At 43.5% G+C, this 18,883-nt stretch overlaps 1 protein-coding gene across 1 annotated transcript in view; it reads left to right on the top strand.

The window, feature by feature from the left end:
* aars2 (alanyl-tRNA synthetase 2, mitochondrial (putative)) overlaps positions 1-18,883 on the top strand; it is a 79,261-nt gene that overhangs the window by 26,858 nt on the left and 33,520 nt on the right. The window contains exons 11-16 of the mRNA XM_034188431.1: positions 2,481-2,619; positions 4,122-4,291; positions 4,372-4,485; positions 4,666-4,806; positions 6,570-6,707; positions 8,216-8,319. Of these exons, the coding sequence (XP_034044322.1) occupies positions 2,481-2,619; positions 4,122-4,291; positions 4,372-4,485; positions 4,666-4,806; positions 6,570-6,707; positions 8,216-8,319 (806 nt within the window). The remainder of the gene's footprint in view (positions 1-2,480; positions 2,620-4,121; positions 4,292-4,371; positions 4,486-4,665; positions 4,807-6,569; positions 6,708-8,215; positions 8,320-18,883) is intronic.

Raw genomic sequence — 18,883 nt, 5'->3', positions numbered from 1 at the left:
CTCGCTCATCTTCAACCGCTTACTACAATTAAGGCTCACAGGGGCGGAGCCTATCCCAGTAGTCATGGAGTCTGAGGTGGGTTCACCCTGGACAGGACGTCAGTCTGACACAGGGACACACACAGACAAACCCCACACAGAAAGGACATTTTAAAAATTACTCTTCAAATCCTGTGTCATAGATGTCAGATTTTGATGGCTGACGCCACCTATTGAATGCTCACTGCAGTCAAATGGAGCGCAGCAAGCACCGTTACCGTCAGCTGACCGCCAGTAAGATTACAAAATCATAAGACTAATAATGAAATGATTAGTGCGCATTCAGATCTCTGTAAAATCAACATTTACTCCACAGAAGATCATTTGTGTGAGAGAATACAGAATCAAAGGGCCTGAAATGGTCATTCAGAGTCGCACTGATTCGGCTGGATTTGTTGTTGGTTATTAACAAAATATCTCTGACATGGCGGCGGGTCTTGTTAGCCTGGCTTCTCGCCAGACTAATCATAATTGTTCAGATGCCCTGCGCGCGGTGACATGCAGTGTTTTCGAATAGGTTGCGCAATGTTAAATTAAATTAAATGTTCATGAGTAGTGGTAGTAGTGGAGAGCTGAGTAGGGGGGCAAAGCTCTTGATTTACCGATCGATCTACGTTCCAATCCTGACCTATGGTCATGAGATTTGGCTCATGACCAAAAGAACGAGATCGCGAGTACAAGCGGCCAAGATGAGTTTCCTCCACAGGGTGGTTGGGCGCTCCCTTAGAGATAGGGTGAGAAGCTCGGAGTCGAGCCGCTGCTCCTCCACATCGAAAGGAGTCAGTTGAGGTGGCTCGGCCATCTTTTCCAGATGCCCCCTGGACGCCTCGCTGGAGAGGTGTTCCCTGCACGTCCCATTGGGAGGAGGCCCCGGGGAAGACCCAGGACACGCTGGAGGGACTACATCTTTCGGCTGGCTTGGGAACACCTTGGGGTTCCCCCAGAGGAGCTGGGGGAGGTGTGTGTGGATCGGGAGGTCTGGGCGGCTTTGCTTGAGCTGCTGCCCCCACGACCCAACTCCGGATAAAGTGGAAAAAATGGATGGATGGATGTTCATGAGTAGTTCATGCAAGTGACATGAAATTAAAAAAAGATTTCGTTGGGGTTAGTGTTGAACTCTGCCAGTGGTCTGTAATTGTGATCGGCATGAGTTAGGAGAATGGTTATTGCAAAGCATTCTTTTTTACAACATCGTACAAGTTATATAGAGCCGCGGAATTCCACGGAGTAAAATGCGTCTCTCAAAGCATGGCTGTTAGGACAGTCCTCGTGCAGCGGGACTGGTTGCTGCAGTGAGGCTGTCGTCTGTGTGTCATTCTGTGCTGCTTCTGTTTCATCTGCTCTTGTTTATCTTCTGTCTTGTGTTCAGTTAAAGATGCTGTTCTTAAGCTAAAAGTAGCAAGTGGGCATCGCATAGTTTTACAGCTACCAAGTTTTTAAAAGAAGAATTCTGCGGTATGTCTGTGTTACGGAGGGACATCGTACAGAGGGAGGATGTCAAGAAAGACAGTCTCAAAAAGTTGGATAAGGAATCAAGAATCTGGAATTGGCGCTGGCTTGAGTTTAAAGTCAGCAATGAATATCTTCATGAACACATCTGAAAGATAAAAGAACCAGGAAATCGTCCTGCATCTTTTTTCCTCTCACTGAAAAATAGACATTGTGCCATTTAAACAGGAATTCACACAAGAATATCAGTGACTTTATTTTTTTTTACTATAAAGGTATGTTATTGATATTTTACCATGATTTTCAAAATATTATGGTTTTTGAGAAGCTGTAACAGTCTTTTCAGTCTCCATGAATTTCATGTAGTTTAATTGTTCTGAGTTGATGCATAATTTGGTTTACAATTAAAAGGAAAATCATTCCAGGTCCTACTTCCACATCATATTCTCTTATTTCAACATGATCATTGATGGTTCAAATGAAAGGTTGAATCTAGGCTCATTTAAATATGCACTACTTTTGAGATTTTTTTTTTCTTCCAGGAGATGTTGAAAATGTATCATTTGATACAAAGTTACTTTGGTTTCTGGGGCCCAGTGGGCCCTAAACCCCCAGCTTCATTCCCTGCAAATTTTCTTCAGGTTTTACCATTTTCACTTCACAGCCCTGGTTTACGGGCCAGTGCAGGGATCTAATCCATGCAAGTATCAAGGTGCCCTTAGTTAGAAAGATGTTCCAGTGAGCATGTCCCTGCAACCGCCTCGCTTCCTCTTTTTCCAGTCTGCCACTCACACCCCTGGAGATGTGGCTGCACTTGTACTCTGCTGGACTTGTCCTGCTCTGCGAGCATACTGAAGATATTGTGCTGAGCTGGGGGCTGGGAGGTTGATGATCCAGCAAGTTCTGTCTGTGAAGCAGAACTAGAACACAGAGACAAACACATGCAATCAAACATGACAGAAGCTGTTTTTTGTTGACTTTGTGTGTGACAGGTGGCGTCAGACACCCAGTCTGGGCTCCGGGGTCTCATGACGATCGATGTCCTGAGTCTGGCGGAGCTGCAACATCTTGGGGTTCCTCACACTGATGACAGCCACAAGTACCAGTACAGACTGCAGCAGGGCCAGTACGGTACGGTACCAGGACTCAGATCTTCCAGGTTTGAAATCCCTTTGCCTGTAGACCAGACCTGGGTCAGGTATTTCCTCTAGAACTTGCTGTTTGAGTAACTGGAAGAGGAAAAGGTGTTTTAACGTAATGTTTCTTTCTTGGACGTGTCCAAGTAGGTTGAATCCAGTTGACTGGACTTCTTTAGTTCTTTGAAAACATTTTGCTCTTTGTCCAGAAAACCTTCTTCGGTTCTAAGTTACAGTATTAAAAAGTATCTGCTTCTCCTTTGTTTTTCTACTCGGAGCCACAGCAGTTCTAAGATGAATGAATGAATTGAATGAGTTTAGTCGGCACAAACATACTTAACAAAAAAAGCTTGTAAAACAAAAATCTAAAACAATTTCAGAGTTTTGTGCGGCCGAAAGGGTGTCGGCAGAGGTAAAGCTTTATAAACACCCACCGCTTTTACCATTTAAAAGAAAAAGAAGCAAATACACTCAAAAAGAAACACATTAAAGGCTCTGTTCTGTTCTATTGATGTTTTTATTTTTTTGATGTTTTTTCATCATCCTTCAGAGGAAGTGATATTGAAGGAGACTTTTTTTATTTCCAGGAGTGACACTTGACCAATGATGGATTGTAAAGATTATTCTTGATTGGATTTAGTCCAGATCACAAGGCAGGTAATCTGGCTTCAAACCTGACAAGTCGATCAGCTGCATCTTGGTTCTGAGACTACACATTCAACTTTGAGAGATGAGGACCTCAACAAGTGAGAAGGTCAAGGACGTGCCCCCGTTTCACAGATGGTTACTTTTGAAAGGTGCAGATGTGCCGGATGTCTTCCTGGGTGTTTGTTTTCAAGTGAATAGAACAATAATGACCCTATTTTATAAATCTTGTGTTTATCGGTTTTAACTTTTTCGATGATGTGCCGGTACGGAAATCTCAGCATTAAAGCAAGGAAGCCACTTCACAACATTGTAAAATTGTGCAGCAAGATCTTGGGGGCCCAGCAGACCTCACTGTCTGACTTGTTTTCCAGACAGGTGAGGAGGAAGGCTCAGAGGATCTTACCTGATCTGGCCCACCCTCTCCATGGTGAATTTTGTTATATGCCATCTGGAGCGAGGCTTAGGTTTCCTACATTGAGGAGTAACAGATATAAGCACTCCTTTGTGCCTGTGGCTATCTCTGTTCTGAATGCTGACCAGAGGAGAGAAGCAGGTACATAGGGTTGATGGCAAATCGCGTTAGGTAACTCGGTTCCATTTCCATTGATCCAGGTCTGTACTGTGTCCCCCTTGTGTACTGAATGTTTGGTTTGTTTTTCTTTTCTTTTCTTTTTATTCTGTCTTTTCTGTATTCCGATTGCTGTACAGCTCGTTGCTCCTTTGGAGACATTGAATAAATGAAAGTACTGAAAGTACTGGGTAGTTGTCATCCAGGCTCAAAGGTGGTTCCACAGTTGTTGTCTGGATATTTTGATACTTTAGCACTGACATGTTATTTTCTTGCCTCAGAGTTCCCATCATGCCGTGCGACGGTTGTCGCTCTGTACGACGGTCATTCTTTGGTTTCTGAGGTCACTGAGGGTCAACGATGCGCCGTCATCTTGGACCAAACTTGTTTCTACGCCGAGCAGGGTGGGCAGTCACATGATCAGGGTTACTTCACCCGGGAAGGACTCGAGGTCAGCTGACAGCTGTGAGGTACAATGCACCATGGGAAAATGTGGGAGGGACAAAACAAAGGTTTGTTGATCTTTGTCAGGATGTGATCTATCCTGTGGAGGCGATGACGGCGGCAGGCGGTTATGTGGTCCACCACGTCACTGCAGCTGGAGGCCTAAGGACTGGAGACAGAGTTCAGCTCCATTTGGACCAGGTGACCACAGTCCACCCGCTTCAGCGTCCTTTTAGACACCTGTCCCCACTTGGAGTCACAAACGCTGACGCGCACATTTAGATCCATGAATAATCAATACTCATGTCAGCTGATCTTTGAATGACTCCTCGCTGTTGTTGGCGTGTCCTCGTGCTGACTGTCCTCTTGTCCCCGTCTCAGGTCTACAGACTGTCCTGCATGGTGAACCACACGTCCACACACTTGCTGAACTTCGCTCTGCAGTCTGTCCTCGGTCCGTCGGTGCAGCAGAGGGGGTCCCACCTGGACCATGTCCATCTGCGCTTTGACTTCAGTACCAAGGTTTGTCTGACATGCGTGTAGCCTCGATTCGCTGATTCAGCACGCCAGGAGCACGTTCCAGAGGATCCACAAATATCCGTTACTCTGGATGTCAGTTAGCGGCGGTCACCTGACAGTTTTTCTTTTAAGGACTTTGCACGTGTAATTCTGTACACCAGAACAATGATGGACTCTTTGAAAGTGCAGAAAAAAATAACAGGGTTTTTTTTCCCCTCTGTCTCTAAACAAGAAAAGAAAACAAATCAGGAAAAAAACTTGTTGAAATTTTTAGTGCAGATTGAAGACGGTCACTGAGAACCAGGACGGGGAGTTGTTTCCCCTCAGGGACTGTTCACACAGTGTTGCCAGATGCTGTCTGTGGTGTTTGAATTTTATTTTGTCTGGTTTCTGCTCCATTAGGTGGGTTTAACTGGAAACACAACCCGGAGGTGCACAGTCCAGAGACTGTATGATGTCATGAGATTGTTTTGGTGGGCTGTGAGCAGTAGATGTGATTGGCTGCTGTGTTTTATGGTTGTAGGATTTGTATGTGGGTATATTGCACCTGCACTGGCAACATCACTTTTAAACTACAAAATGGCTTGAGCTAATATTATTTTAATCTAATATGTGTGATTCAGGCTTCAGTCAGCATTGGCAGTTTCATCAAATTATATATTGTGATAAATATCGAACTCGATCAATATGGGAGGAAACAAAATCCTGATTATATTGTGCAGTTCTAACCGGGTTTAAGTTACTTTTCAACAGACCCAGAAAAATTTAATGCACTTAACACGGCTGCAGTGTTTGACCACTGAGGCAGCGACACCTGAGACACTACTCAGGAAACGTGTGTATTTATTTATACAATAGCTCGCTGACATTTTTCAGGGGTGGTCATAAATTAAGCAAAGTTTGTTTGTGTGTGGTGGTTTGTCCTGGTAAGTCATACCGTTGGCGCCCCGTCTCCTCAGTGTCTCACTTTTCATCACTTCACAGTTATTGTCTTCACCGCTTGTCTCTCGTTCTTGTCTGTCTTTGTGTTGTTTTGGTGGTCGGCCCTTCCTGATAGAATTTGTCGGTTGGCTTTAAGTCGGATGTTGTAGGCTGATCGGGAAGGGCGGATGGGGGTCACATACACACACACATTTATTGTTCTTTAATTATGAAGATCCTATTGTTTTTACTTACAATTTGTACATGTTCAGTAAAGCCCCTCTATCAATCAATCGATGATAAACAATATTTCTGTTTGTGAGCTTTTGACAAGAGCGGAAGTAATTGTGAGATGTCTTGTGAATCACTCCAGCGGTGTTATCAGGTTCCAAAAACAGCCTCTTCAGTTTTAGAAGTGTTTATTTCTCGCGACGTTTTACATAATAAATGACATAGAGGTTATATACACATGAAGCGTTTTTTAGAGAGACCTGCCGCTGATGTCACGGCACCACCTGACTGATTGGCTGTCACCCCTGCCACTCAAAACAAAAACCGAACACTTGTCCATGGTTTGTGTCCTAAGAATGTTCCCTGTGAATTTGGAGACTCTGGCAGCACCGACAGACAGACAGACTCACACACAGGCGGGCAAAAAGCCTTTGCAATACCTGATGGCCAGATTTGATGGCCTCAGGTAAAAGTGAAGAATACGTACAATATTTTTGTGTTAAAATTGTTATAAATTTGTTGCCGTGATATTTGACAGTTGTTCACATTGTAAATTAAACTGTCCCAGGACAGTGTGTCACTGGCTTCTTTCCCTGTCCCCGTCCCCATCTTAGGACTCCCTCAGCGTGTCTCAGCTGCAGCAGGTTGAGAACTGCGTCAATGACATCATCTCAGCCAATCATGTCGTCTACAGTCAAGAGCTTCCTCTGCAGCAAGCGAGATCCATCACCGGGCTGCGGACAGTCGATGAGGTCAGTGAGCCTCTTTGATGGCATCTCATCAGTCCTGCTGAAGTGCTGCTGAGCAAAGCATCATTAACCGTTTTGAGTTTTTCACAATAAAAGCATCTTATGGGCCAGTCACATGGCACCCAACAATTCCTGAATGAAGGGAAAAAATAAAAAAATGTCACAGTTCATTGAGAAAAGGTGGACGAACGAGCTTTATCGCTGAATAACCTGCGAATCATGAGCGCAAAGTGGATGAAAGAGGAACTAAACGAAACTGAAGCTGACGTTGATCTCGACGTTTTAAGTGAAACGTGCCTGGAGCCACAGCTGGAGCAGTGTGTGTCTGCATCTCTGTGTTCCAGGACTCGGCGGTGGGACGGAGCTCATAGCACCTGAGTCCTGGAGAAACTGCAAACAGAAGCTGTGGAGATCTATGTGCACGTCAGTGGACCACCTGCTCTGATTCCTCATCCAGAAAAAGAGGGATCATCTCCATCATCATCAGAATCCTCACTGTCGACACGCTCCTGCTGGGAGGCTACGTCTTTCTCCAGTTAAAATAATAGATCCTCTGGTGTGCTGTGGTCACTGCTGTATCACTGTATTACGTTACTAAGCCATATATAGATTTAGAACAGAAAACTGTAAAAAGGGGGAATAAATATAAGTGTAAAGATGACTGAATATATCAGAGCAGTAAATTGATCAGTCCGTGTGTGCGGTTATTTCCACCAGCTGCAGCTGATCCACAACGTGAATTCTTCCTTCCAGAACAGCTCTTATATAATCATCTGAATCATCTACCTGTTGTCAAATGTACAGAAAGCCTGGATTGTCATTCCTACTCTCATATTGTTATATTTAATAAAAAAATAATAAGCGCACACAGGAGCTGCCGCTGCCTTCAAGTACCAGCGGAAATTATACAACTTTTTTGCTGTTTCATATTTTTCAACAGTTTAAAAATCCTGACGAAGCGCCAGCTGCAGGAACAAAGGTTAAACAATGTCAACGAAAATCCATATTTCTTGTTTTGTTTGGGCTTTGTTGCTCTTCATTAAGTGCCATGTGACCGGGCCTTAAATAAGAGTCTTCCTCAAAAACTGAGAGGCTTTTAATTTATATTTCAGTTTGTGGTCAGATTTGAAAAGGAACTGGAGCTGAACCACCACAATGAAGTGTGTGTGTGTGTGTGTGTGTGTGTGTGTGTGTGTGTGTGTGTGTGTGTGTGTGTGTGTGTGTGTGTGTGTGTGTGTGTGTGTGTGTGTGTGTGTGTGTGTTGGGGGGGTTCTTGTGATCACCATGACTCATTAATGACACATACATGGCACTTGATACTTCCACCATAGGTACTCCGTATGGAGTACACAAGCTGTCTGGGTTGTTTGCATATATCTGCATATTAATGATGAAGTGGTGAATTATTTTCTAACCACTAGTAACTGAGGACACGTCAGGAATCAGGATTGTGTGTATCTTGTGCTAATAATGACGTTCTCATGTAAAGGCTCCGTCTCTCCTGTGTCCAGGTTTATCCCGACCCAGTCAGGGTGGTTTCTGTCTCACTGCCAGTGTCCGAGCTGCTGGAAAACCCCACAGACAGAAACACATCTGTGGAGCTCTGCTGTGGAACGTGAGCCTGTCTGTGACCTGTCTGTTACTTGTCTGGTTTGTTTCATTAGTGTCTACATGAGCCTGTCTGCTGTCTGATTAGACTGACTGTACATGAGCCTGTCTGATTAGACTGACTGTACGGGCTCTTGCTTGCCTCTACTGGTGGTTGGCGCTCACTGCGGTATTGTATCACTTCCTGTTCCGGAGCACAGCGGTGTTTTGCTGTATCTGTTAGCTGTTTAATCTGCGCAGTTAGATTGATCTAGTTACCTAGATAACGATTTGTTTCACAGTGTAATCTTCACGTGCCTTAACTAAAGCACTCCCTCTGCTGAATCACCTCTAAATTATTTACACATTATTCACTTTGTGTGTTTTTAGGAATCCGCTAGCTTAGCGCAGCTACTAGCTCTTATCCGGTTTAGCATGGCGGCTTCTCCTGTCTCTCCCGCACTTTTCTGCTCTGGGTGTGAAATGTTTAGTTATTCCTCGGCCTCCTTTAGCAGTAATGGTACTTGTAATAAGTGTAGCTTATTTGTAGCTTTGGAGGCCAGGCTGGGCGAATTGGAGACTCGGCTCCGCACTGTGGAAAATTCTACAGCTAGCCAGGCCCCTGTAGTCGGTGCGGACCAAGGTAGCTTAGCCGCCGTTAGTTTCCCTCTGGCAGATCCCGAGCAGCTGGGAAAGCAGGCCGACTGGGTGACTGTGAGGAGGAAGCGTAGCCCTAAACAGAAGCCCTGTGTACTCCACCAACCCATTCACATTTCTAACCGTTTTTCCCCACTCGACGACACACCCGCCGAGGATCAAACTCTGGTTATTGGCGACTCTGTTTTGAGAAATGTGAAGTTAGCGACACCAGCAACCATAGTCAATTGTCTTCCGGGGGCCAGAGCAGGCGACATTGAAGGAAATTTGAAACTGCTGGCTAAGGCTAAGCGTAAATTTGGTAAGATTGTAATTCACGTTGGCAGTAATGACACCCGGTTACGCCAATCGGAGGTCACTAAAATTAACATTGAATCGGTGTGTAACTTTGCAAAAACAATGTCGGACTCTGTAGTTTTCTCTGGGCCCCTCCCCAATCGGACCGGGAGTGACATGTTTAGCCGCATGTTCTCCTTGAATTGCTGGCTGTCTGACTGGTGTCCAAAAAATGAGGTGGGCTTCATAGATAATTGGCAAAGCTTCTGGGGAAAACCTGGTCTTGTTAGGAGAGACGGCATCCATCCCACTTTGGATGGAGCAGCTCTCATTTCTAGAAATCTGGCCAATTTTCTTAAATCCTCCAAACCGTGACTATCCAGGGTTGGGACCAGGAAGCAGAGTTGTAGTCTTACACACCTCTCTGCAGCTTCTCTCCCCCTGCCATCCCCTCATTACCCCATCCCTGTAGAGACGGTGCCTGCTCCCAGACCACCAATAACCAGCAAAAATCTATTTAAGCATAAAAATTCAAAAAGAAAAAATAATATAGCACCTTCAACTGCACCACAGACTAAAACAGTTAAATGTGGTCTATTAAACATTAGGTCTCTCTCTTCTAAGTCCCTGTTGGTAAATGATATAATAATTGATCAACATATTGATTTATTCTGCCTTACAGAAACCTGGTTACAGCAGGATGAATATGTTAGTTTAAATGAGTCAACACCCCCGAGTCACACTAACTGCCAGAACGCTCGTAGCACGGGCCGAGGAGGAGGATTAGCAGCAATCTTCCATTCCAGCTTATTAATTAATCAAAAACCCAGACAGAGCTTTAATTCATTTGAAAGCTTGACTCTTAGTCTTGTCCATCCAAATTGGAAGTCCCAAAAACCAGTTTTATTTGTTGTTATCTATCGTCCTCCTGGTTGTTACTGTGAGTTTCTCTGTGAATTTTCAGACCTTTTGTCTGACTTAGTGCTTAGCTCAGATAAGATAATTATAGTGGGCAATTTTAACATCCACACAGATGCTGAGAATGACAGCCTCAACACTGCATTTAATCTATTATTAGACTCAATTGGCTTTGCTCAAAATGTAAATGAGTCCACCCACCACTTTAATCATATCTTAGATCTTGTTCTGACTTATGGTATGGAAATTGAAGACTTAATAGTATTCCCTGAAAACTCCCTTCTGTCTGATCATTTCTTAATAACATTTACATTTACTCTGATGGACTACCCAGCAGTGGGGAATAAGTTTCATTACACTAGAAGTCTTTCAGAAAGCGCTGTAACTAGGTTTAAGGATATGATTCCTTCTTTATGTTCTCTAATGCCATATACCAACACAGTGCAGAGTAGCTACCTAAACTCTGTAAGTGAGATAGAGTATCTCGCCAATAGTTTTACATCCTCATTGAAGACAACTTTGGATGCTGTAGCTCCTCTGAAAAAGAGAGCTTTAAATCAGAAGTGCCTGACTCCATGGTATAACTCTCAAACTCGCAGCTTAAAGCAGATAACCCGTAAGTTGGAGAGGAAATGGTGTCTCACTAATTTAGAAGATCTTCACTTAGCCTGGAAAAAGAGTCTGTTGCTCTATAAAAAAGCCCTCCGTAAAGCTAGGACATCTTACTACTCATCACTAATTGAAGAAAATAAGAACAACCCCAGGTTTCTTTTCAGCACTGTAGCCAGGCTGACAAAGAGACAGAGCTCTATTGAGCCGAGTATTCCTTTAACGTTAACTAGTAATGACTTCATGACTTTCTTTGCTAATAAAATTTTAACTATTAGAGAAAAAATTACTCATAACCATCCCAAAGACGTATCGTTATCTTTGGCTGCTTTCAGTGATGCCGGTATTTGGTTAGACTCTTTCTCTCAGATTGTTCTGTTATTTTCATTAGTTACTTCATCCAAACCATCAATATGTCTATTAGACCCCATTCCTACCAGGCTGCTCAAGGAAGCCCTACCATTATTTAATGCTTCGATCTTAAATATGATCAATCTATCTTTATTAGTTGGCTATGTACCACAGGCTTTTAAGGTGGCAGTAATTAAACCATTACTTAAAAAGCCATCACTTGACCCAGCTATCTTAGCTAATTATAGGCCAATCTCCAACCTTCCTTTTCTCTCAAAAATTCTTGAAAGGGTAGTTGTAAAACAGCTAACTGATCATCTGCAGAGGAATGGTCTATTTGAAGAGTTTCAGTCAGGTTTTAGAATTCATCATAGTACAGAAACAGCATTAGTGAAGGTTACAAATGATCTTATGGCCTCAGACAGTGGACTCATCTCTGTGCTTGTTCTGTTAGACCTCAGTGCTGCTTTTGATACTGTTGACCATAAAATTTTATTACAGAGATTAGAGCATGCCATAGGTATTCAAGGCACTGCGCTGCGGTGGTTTGAATCATATTTATCTAATAGATTACAGTTTGTTCATGTAAATGGGGAATCTTCTTCACAGACTAAGGTTAATTATGGAGTTCCACAAGGTTCTGTGCTAGGACCAATTTTATTCACTTTATACATGCTTCCCTTAGGCAGTATTATTAGACAGCATTGCTTGAATTTTCATTGTTACGCAGATGATACCCAGCTTTATCTATCCATGAAGCCAGAGGACACACACCAATTAGCTAAACTGCAGGATTGTCTTACAGACATAAAGACATGGATGACCTCTAATTTCCTGCTTTTAAACTCAGATAAAACTGAAGTTATTGTACTTGGCCCCACAAATCGTAGAAACATGGTGTCTAACCAGATCCTTACTCTGGATGGCATTACCCTGACCTCTAGTAATACTGTGAGAAATCTTGGAGTCATTTTTGATCAGGATATGTCATTCAAAGCTCATATTAAACAAATATGTAGGACTGCTTTTTTGCATTTACGCAATATCTCTAAAATTAGAAAGGTCTTGTCTCAGAGTGATGCTGAAAAACTAATTCATGCATTTATTTCCTCTAGGCTGGACTATTGTAATTCATTATTATCAGGTTGTCCTAAAAGTTCCCTGAAAAGCCTTCAGTTAATTCAAAATGCTGCAGCTAGAGTACTGACGGGGACTAGAAGGAGAGAGCATATCTCACCCATATTGGCCTCTCTTCATCGGCTTCCTGTTAATTCTAGAATAGAATTTAAAATTCTTCTTCTTACTTATAAGGTTTGGATAATAATCAGGTCCCATCTTATCTTAGGGTCCTCATAGTACCATATCACCCCAATAGAGCGCTTCGCTCTCAGACTGCAGGCTTACTTGTAGTTCCTAGGGTTTGTAAGAGTAGAATGGGAGGCAGAGCCTTCAGCTTTCAGGCTCCTGTCCTGTGGAACCAGCTCCCAATTCAGATCAGGGAGACAGACACCCTCTCTACTTTTAAGATTAGGCTTAAAACTTTCCTTTTTGCTAAAGCTTATAGTTAGGGCTGGATCAGGTGACCCTGAACCATCCCTTAGTTATGCTGCTATAGACGTAGACTGCTGGGGGGTTCCCATGATGCACTGAGTGTTTCTTTCTCTTTTTGCTCTGTATGCACCACTCTGCATTTAATCATTAGTGATTGATCTCTGCTCCCCTCCATAGCATGTCTTTTTCCTGGTTCTCTCCCTCAGCCCCAACCAGTCCCAGCAGAAGACTGCCCCTCCCTGAGCCTGGTTCTGCTGGAGGTTTCTTCCTGTTAAAAGGGAGTTTTTCCTTCCCACTGTCGCCAAGTGCTTGCTCACAGGGGGTCGTTTTGACCGTTGGGGTTTTTCTGTAATTATTGTATGGCCTTGCCTTACAATATAAAGCGCCTTGGGGCAACTGTTTGTTGTGATTTGGCGCTATATAAATAAAATTGATTGATTGATTGATTGTACATGAGCCTGTCTGACTAGACTGACTGTACATGAGCCTGTCTGACTAGACTGACTGTACATGAGCCTGTCTGACTAGACTGACTGTACATGAGCCTGTCTGCTGTCTGGTTGGACTGACTTTACATGAGCCTGTCTGCTGTCTGGTTGGACTGACTTTACATGAGCCTGTCTGCTGTCTGGTTGGACTGACTTTACATGAGCCTGTCTGCTGTCTGGTTGGACTGACTTTACATGAGCCTGTCTGCTGTCTGGTTGGACTGACTTTACATGAGCCTGTCTGCTGTCTGGTTGGACTGACTTTACATGCGCCTGTCTGCTGTCTGGTTGGACTGACTTTACATGCGCCTGTCTGCTGTCTGGTTGGACTGACTTTACATGCGCCTGTCTGCTGTCTGGTTGGACTGACTTTACATGAGCCTGTCTGCTGTCTGGTTGGACTGACTGTACATGAGCCTGTCTGCTGTCTGGTTGGACTGACTGTACATGAGCCTGTCTGCTGTCTGGTTAGACTGACTGTACATGAGCCTGTCTGCTGTCTGGTTGGACTAACTGTACGTGACCCTGTCTGTTGCCCGTTTGTTACTTGTCTGTTGTGTGATTATACTAACTGTACGTGACCCTGTCTGTTTCAGAGGGACCGTCAGTCGCTCTTTGTCCAATATTTCTGGTGTAAAAGTGAACATGGTCGGCTCTAAAAATGTAAATTTCTCTCAATGGAATGAATGGATCAAAGTTGACGTGCAGTGTGCCATCTTTATTTCGTGTCATTTTCTCTAGGGATGGGAATTGATAAGATTTTATCAATATCGATTCTCCTGATCAGTACCTCTTGTGAATTTTCTGTCTACTAAAAGTAGACTTTACAGGTTTTCTATGTCAACAACATTTTAAATCGGTCACTGGATCCTTGATCTCTGGACATAAATAAAATCTGTAGTTTCTGTTAAAAGCATTTCCTTTCAGACATTTTGGCCTGAATGTCTCTCCGTACATCTGAGCTGAGCTCAGTCATCTGCACGTCAGCGCAGGACGTCTCATTTTGGGAGGAAAAAGGACATTTAGATTGATTGCAGTTTGTTTGTATTACAACATTTGGAAAAAGGCATCATTTGATTTAAACGGTGTTTCACTTTGAATTTATTAATTCCGACTGGACTCTATAGTTCTAACTTGACTCGTCAGAGAGCCGCGCAGCGTTTGGAGCTGTGTGAACAGAACGGAGGACGATTCTCGTTTCTTTCTTCCAACAAGACAGGAGTCCCAGTTAGTGACTTTAATCTGCACAAAAGTGACTCACGATTGACACATTCAGGGATGAAAGTGGTGAAAAACAAAAAAAAAGCTGAAACCCAAAATTACCCCCCACCACCACCTGCACGAAAATGTTTGAATTCTAGAAGCTCTGAAATGCAATCTGGGACTATTCCAGACAATAAACTGCAGTGAGTGCAGCATCCATTTAGTGAGAAAAAACCCAACTTTCCTTATTCACATTCATTCCAGTAGTATTCTGCTCTTACTAGGATGCAGCAGTTTTCTAGTTTGGCAGATAGTTCTGGAGGAAATCACTGAAGAAATTAACACATTGAAAATATGGTTTGACTGAAACAAACTGTCATTAAACGTAAATAAGACAGGGATGAAATGGAGGTGGAAGAGTCACTAGGTGTTCACGGGAAACACTTATTTCTATATTCATTTATTTATGTTCATTGTTAGTTGTTTACTGCTGGGATAGGCTCCAGCCCCCCGCAACCCTTGATTGGACTAAGCGGTTGAAGGCGAGTGTGTGTTAGTTAGTTTTATATATTCTCTTGTGTTTTTAATCAGGTTCTTTTTGTCTCTTTCTCTAAAATTGTATTGTAGCATTATTAGTTATATTACTATTGTTGTTGTTGTTGCTGTTATTATTATTATTAATAATATATAAACAAAAAATTTACAAAATATTACAATTTGTAATACATTTGGCTCTTTTACGACAACAAACGCTGAGCCATTAATTATTATACAGAAAACAAATGCACACAAACATGCTGAGACGCGAACAGCTTAATGCTAACTTTAACATTGGAAACTCCATAGACATGCTAACACGTTAGCATCGGTCCTGTATTTAAGTTATAAAATACATCTATCAACTGTTTCAGAAGACCGTAACAGGTCAGTTCAACATAAAAAAGGTAAATATTACTCACAGACATACGAGGTCTGTAATGAAAAAAGCGGTCCTTTTTATTTTTTTCAAAAAATGGCTTCCAGGCACCGTCGTCGGCCTGTTTCGACCTGAAAGCATCCTAATTTAAGGCTTAATTCACCCAGGACGTCGTGAGAGAACAGAGAAGATTCAGAAGAGGCCGGCATGAGGACTTTATGCGGACATTCCACTGTTTAAGGACATTTTGTAATGAAAGACGTGCGCGCAAATTCTGTGTGTGCCGCGACAGGAAAAACACCTCCGTGTTGAAAAACATTTGTAAAATTCAGGCGGCTTTTGATGGCTTTCAACAAGTGAGTAACTGAGAAATTGTTTAACAGCTTGGGCATGTTCCAACTTGTCTGTTAAGGTTTCCAACGGAGGTGTTTTTCCTGTCACGACCCCCCGCGGTCGGGTCCGGCTCGACATGCGACTCTGCCCGCACGTTCTTTCATTACAAAATGTCTGTTAACAATGGAATGTCCGAATAAACTCCTCATGCCGACTTCTTCTGAAAGTTCTCTGTTCTCTGATGACTTACTGGGTCAACAGAGTCTGAAATGTGGAAGTTTTCAACTTGAAACGGTGAGACGCTGCCGCCTCGAAGCGCAGATCGCCGTCAGGCGCCGTGGGCCGTCCTTACGGCGACACTACCAGACCAAAATCTCTCATCAGCCGTTAAAATTTTTACCGAAAACCAGCTGAATTTATCGAATGGTGTCCACTCAGTTGTGCCTTACAGTTTTGAAAAAATTTTGATCAAACAAAGCAGCAGTCTCTGAGTCATTACTAAACAATGAAAAAAATCGACGAGAGGGTGGGCCACTCCTCACTCAAAGACTGCCCACAGGCGAATGATGTAACCGACAGGTGTGAAAAAACTCTTGCATGCCCACGAGGGTTCAAGCATGTCTGATGTAATCACACGTGATTTAAATCCATATGGTTTTTGAAAAAAATAATAAGGTCTGTTACTTTATCACAGACCTCGTATGCTCTTTAGGGTTTTAACAGGGAAAAATTAAGATAAAGTGAAATAAAACAAAGAATCAACGAAACAGCAGGTCGGATCAATGCTTCATTGCTTTGAGCTTCAAAGAAGAGTCACGCTGCAGAAACGGTTGATTACAGACCCTGCAGGGGGTCTGTAATCAACATAGAGACATGATCATTTTCCCGACAAACACCCCCCAAAACAACGGCCACTCTGAAGGACTGATAAGAGAATCATTAAGCAAAAACACTATTGATGTCGGTGGATCGAATCATTTCTTAATGATACCCGAAAAGAACCAGTTCTCGATACCCAACCCTACTCAGATTTGGTTGTATATTCTGAATGACATTTTCACTCAATATGTGAATTTGCATATTTTCATTTTGTACATTATTAAACACTTTTCTTAATATATTATTCTACTTTTGTGACCTGAAGACTTTAGTAAATTTATTTGTAGCACCAAAACAGTTCATCCATATGAATAATGCTGTAATTTAATACATAAATAAAGGTGTATTTTTAATAAAGATTTGAAGATTTATCAAAAAATGTATAAAACTTTTTCAGTTAGAGAAAAGTTATTTTTCTGTCCAGTGGTCCAGGCAATGATGTGACACATTCATCCAGTTTCTATACCCACTTACTCCAGTTAAGGGTATGGGTGGAGTCTATCCCAGTAGTCACAGGGCATGAGGCGGGGTTCACCCTGGACAGGATGCCAGTCTGACACAGGGACACATACAGACAAACAAACACATTCAAACCTACGGACAATTTAAAGTTTCCAGTCCACCTTACCTGCATGTCTTTGTTTGTGGGAGGAGCCGAGGCACCCAGAGGAAACCCACACAAACACGGGGACAACACACAAACTCCACACAGAAAGAACCACGGGGACACCACCAAAAAGTACCTGAAAAGAGGAACTACAGAAAGTCCCTCTGGACCTCACAGGGTTAAAGCCACGCGCTCGACAGTGTGTCAGCCGACGTGTTGTCAGTGACATCACACACAAACGCCAACATGCAGACAACAGCTTACATAAAGTTTATTGGTGAGTCGGTGACCAATCAGCTGGTCTGTTTTCAGCTAGAGGGCACACTCCCTATACCGCTAACATAACACTGCGTGGCTACGTGGGGGCACGGCCTCACTACCAAAGAGGGCAAAAAGGGCACGAAGCACCGAAATATGCAATATCCCGTGCGTGTTGAGTGAACAAGATTTAACCAACTGAAAAGATAAATGATGTTGTTGAGGTTTTTTTTCCAAGACAAAACCAGACAGTCATTGGAGAAATGAGGTAAAACTATTATAAGTCTTTATCATTGATTGAATCCAATAATGCTTCAAAATCAGTTTCTTTTATAGACAAATTTGATCTGTAAATGTTTGATTGCCCTATATTTTCTGTTCTTTTATTTAGAGCTGGGCATCGATTAAAAATTTGAATCACGATTAATCGCATGATTTCCATGATTAATCATGATTAATTGCATTGTTATACACAAAATCCAAAAATGAATTCAAAACTCGTGTATAGCACAATTTTATTTTAAATGTTCTGCCATATGAATGAAAGTGTTGGGAAGGTGTCGTAGCACGGACCCACAACAGGGGGCGCAAATGAACGGACAATGAGTAAGCCAAAAGGTAACAATTTAATGTTGTGACAATACACAACGAAATGTACAGTAATTTGCACAGTCAATAAACACCAGGTGACGTGTGGGCAGGCTCGAAGATAGAAGACCCCCGACGAGAGAGAAGCCGCGTCCCACAGGGCTTCCACCACCAACGGTCTGAAGGACACCGGAGCCGCCAAGTCCCGAGTCCCCAGGTGGCCTCTGTCTTCGGCTGTCGACCCTGGTACTGCTGGCAGAAAGCGGAGATATGATGTGTGAGTGTGAGTCCGCACACTCAGTAATCCACAGTCCAAACACAGTTAGGAGGGAGCACCTCCACCTCCAATCACACACACTCGTGCAGCTTCTGGTCAACCACTTATCTGAGTTGGGGTGTGAGGCGAAGCCGTCACTGTCACACCAAACGCCAATCCTCCAGATAAGGAAACACTCCAGGAAAACGGCTGCAATAGAAGTTCAGGTTAAACACACACAGTGTCAGTCAGCAGAGAAATTACCTTGTTACTGGTAGTCGATTTCTCGGCGAGGAGGTGGAGTTGGTCCGGCTTTTATGATGGTGATGATGATGAACGAGTGACAGCTGGTGCAGGGGATGAATGACAGCTGTCACTTCTTCTAGGTCTGGCGCCCTCTCGTGCTTGGAGCTTGCACTCCAAGCAGGGCGCCCTCTGGTGGTGGTGGGCCAGCAGTACCTCCTCTTCAGCGGCCCACACAACAGGACCCCCCCCTCAACGGGCGCCTCCTGGCGTCCGACCAGGCTTGTCCGGATGTCTTGCGTAGAAATCGGCCAGGAGGGCCGGGTCCAGGATGAAGCTCCTCTTCACCCAGGAGCGTTCCTCAGGTCCATACCCCTCCCAGTCCACCAGATATTGGTACCCCCGGCCCTTACGACGGACGTCCAGGAGCCTGCGGACTGTCCAGGCAGGCTCCCCGTC

Source organism: Thalassophryne amazonica, chromosome 15 (assembly GCF_902500255.1).
Source record: "Thalassophryne amazonica chromosome 15, fThaAma1.1, whole genome shotgun sequence".
Classification (NCBI taxonomy): domain Eukaryota; kingdom Metazoa; phylum Chordata; class Actinopteri; order Batrachoidiformes; family Batrachoididae; genus Thalassophryne; species Thalassophryne amazonica.
This window is presented reverse-complemented; position numbering and strand designations above follow the sequence as displayed.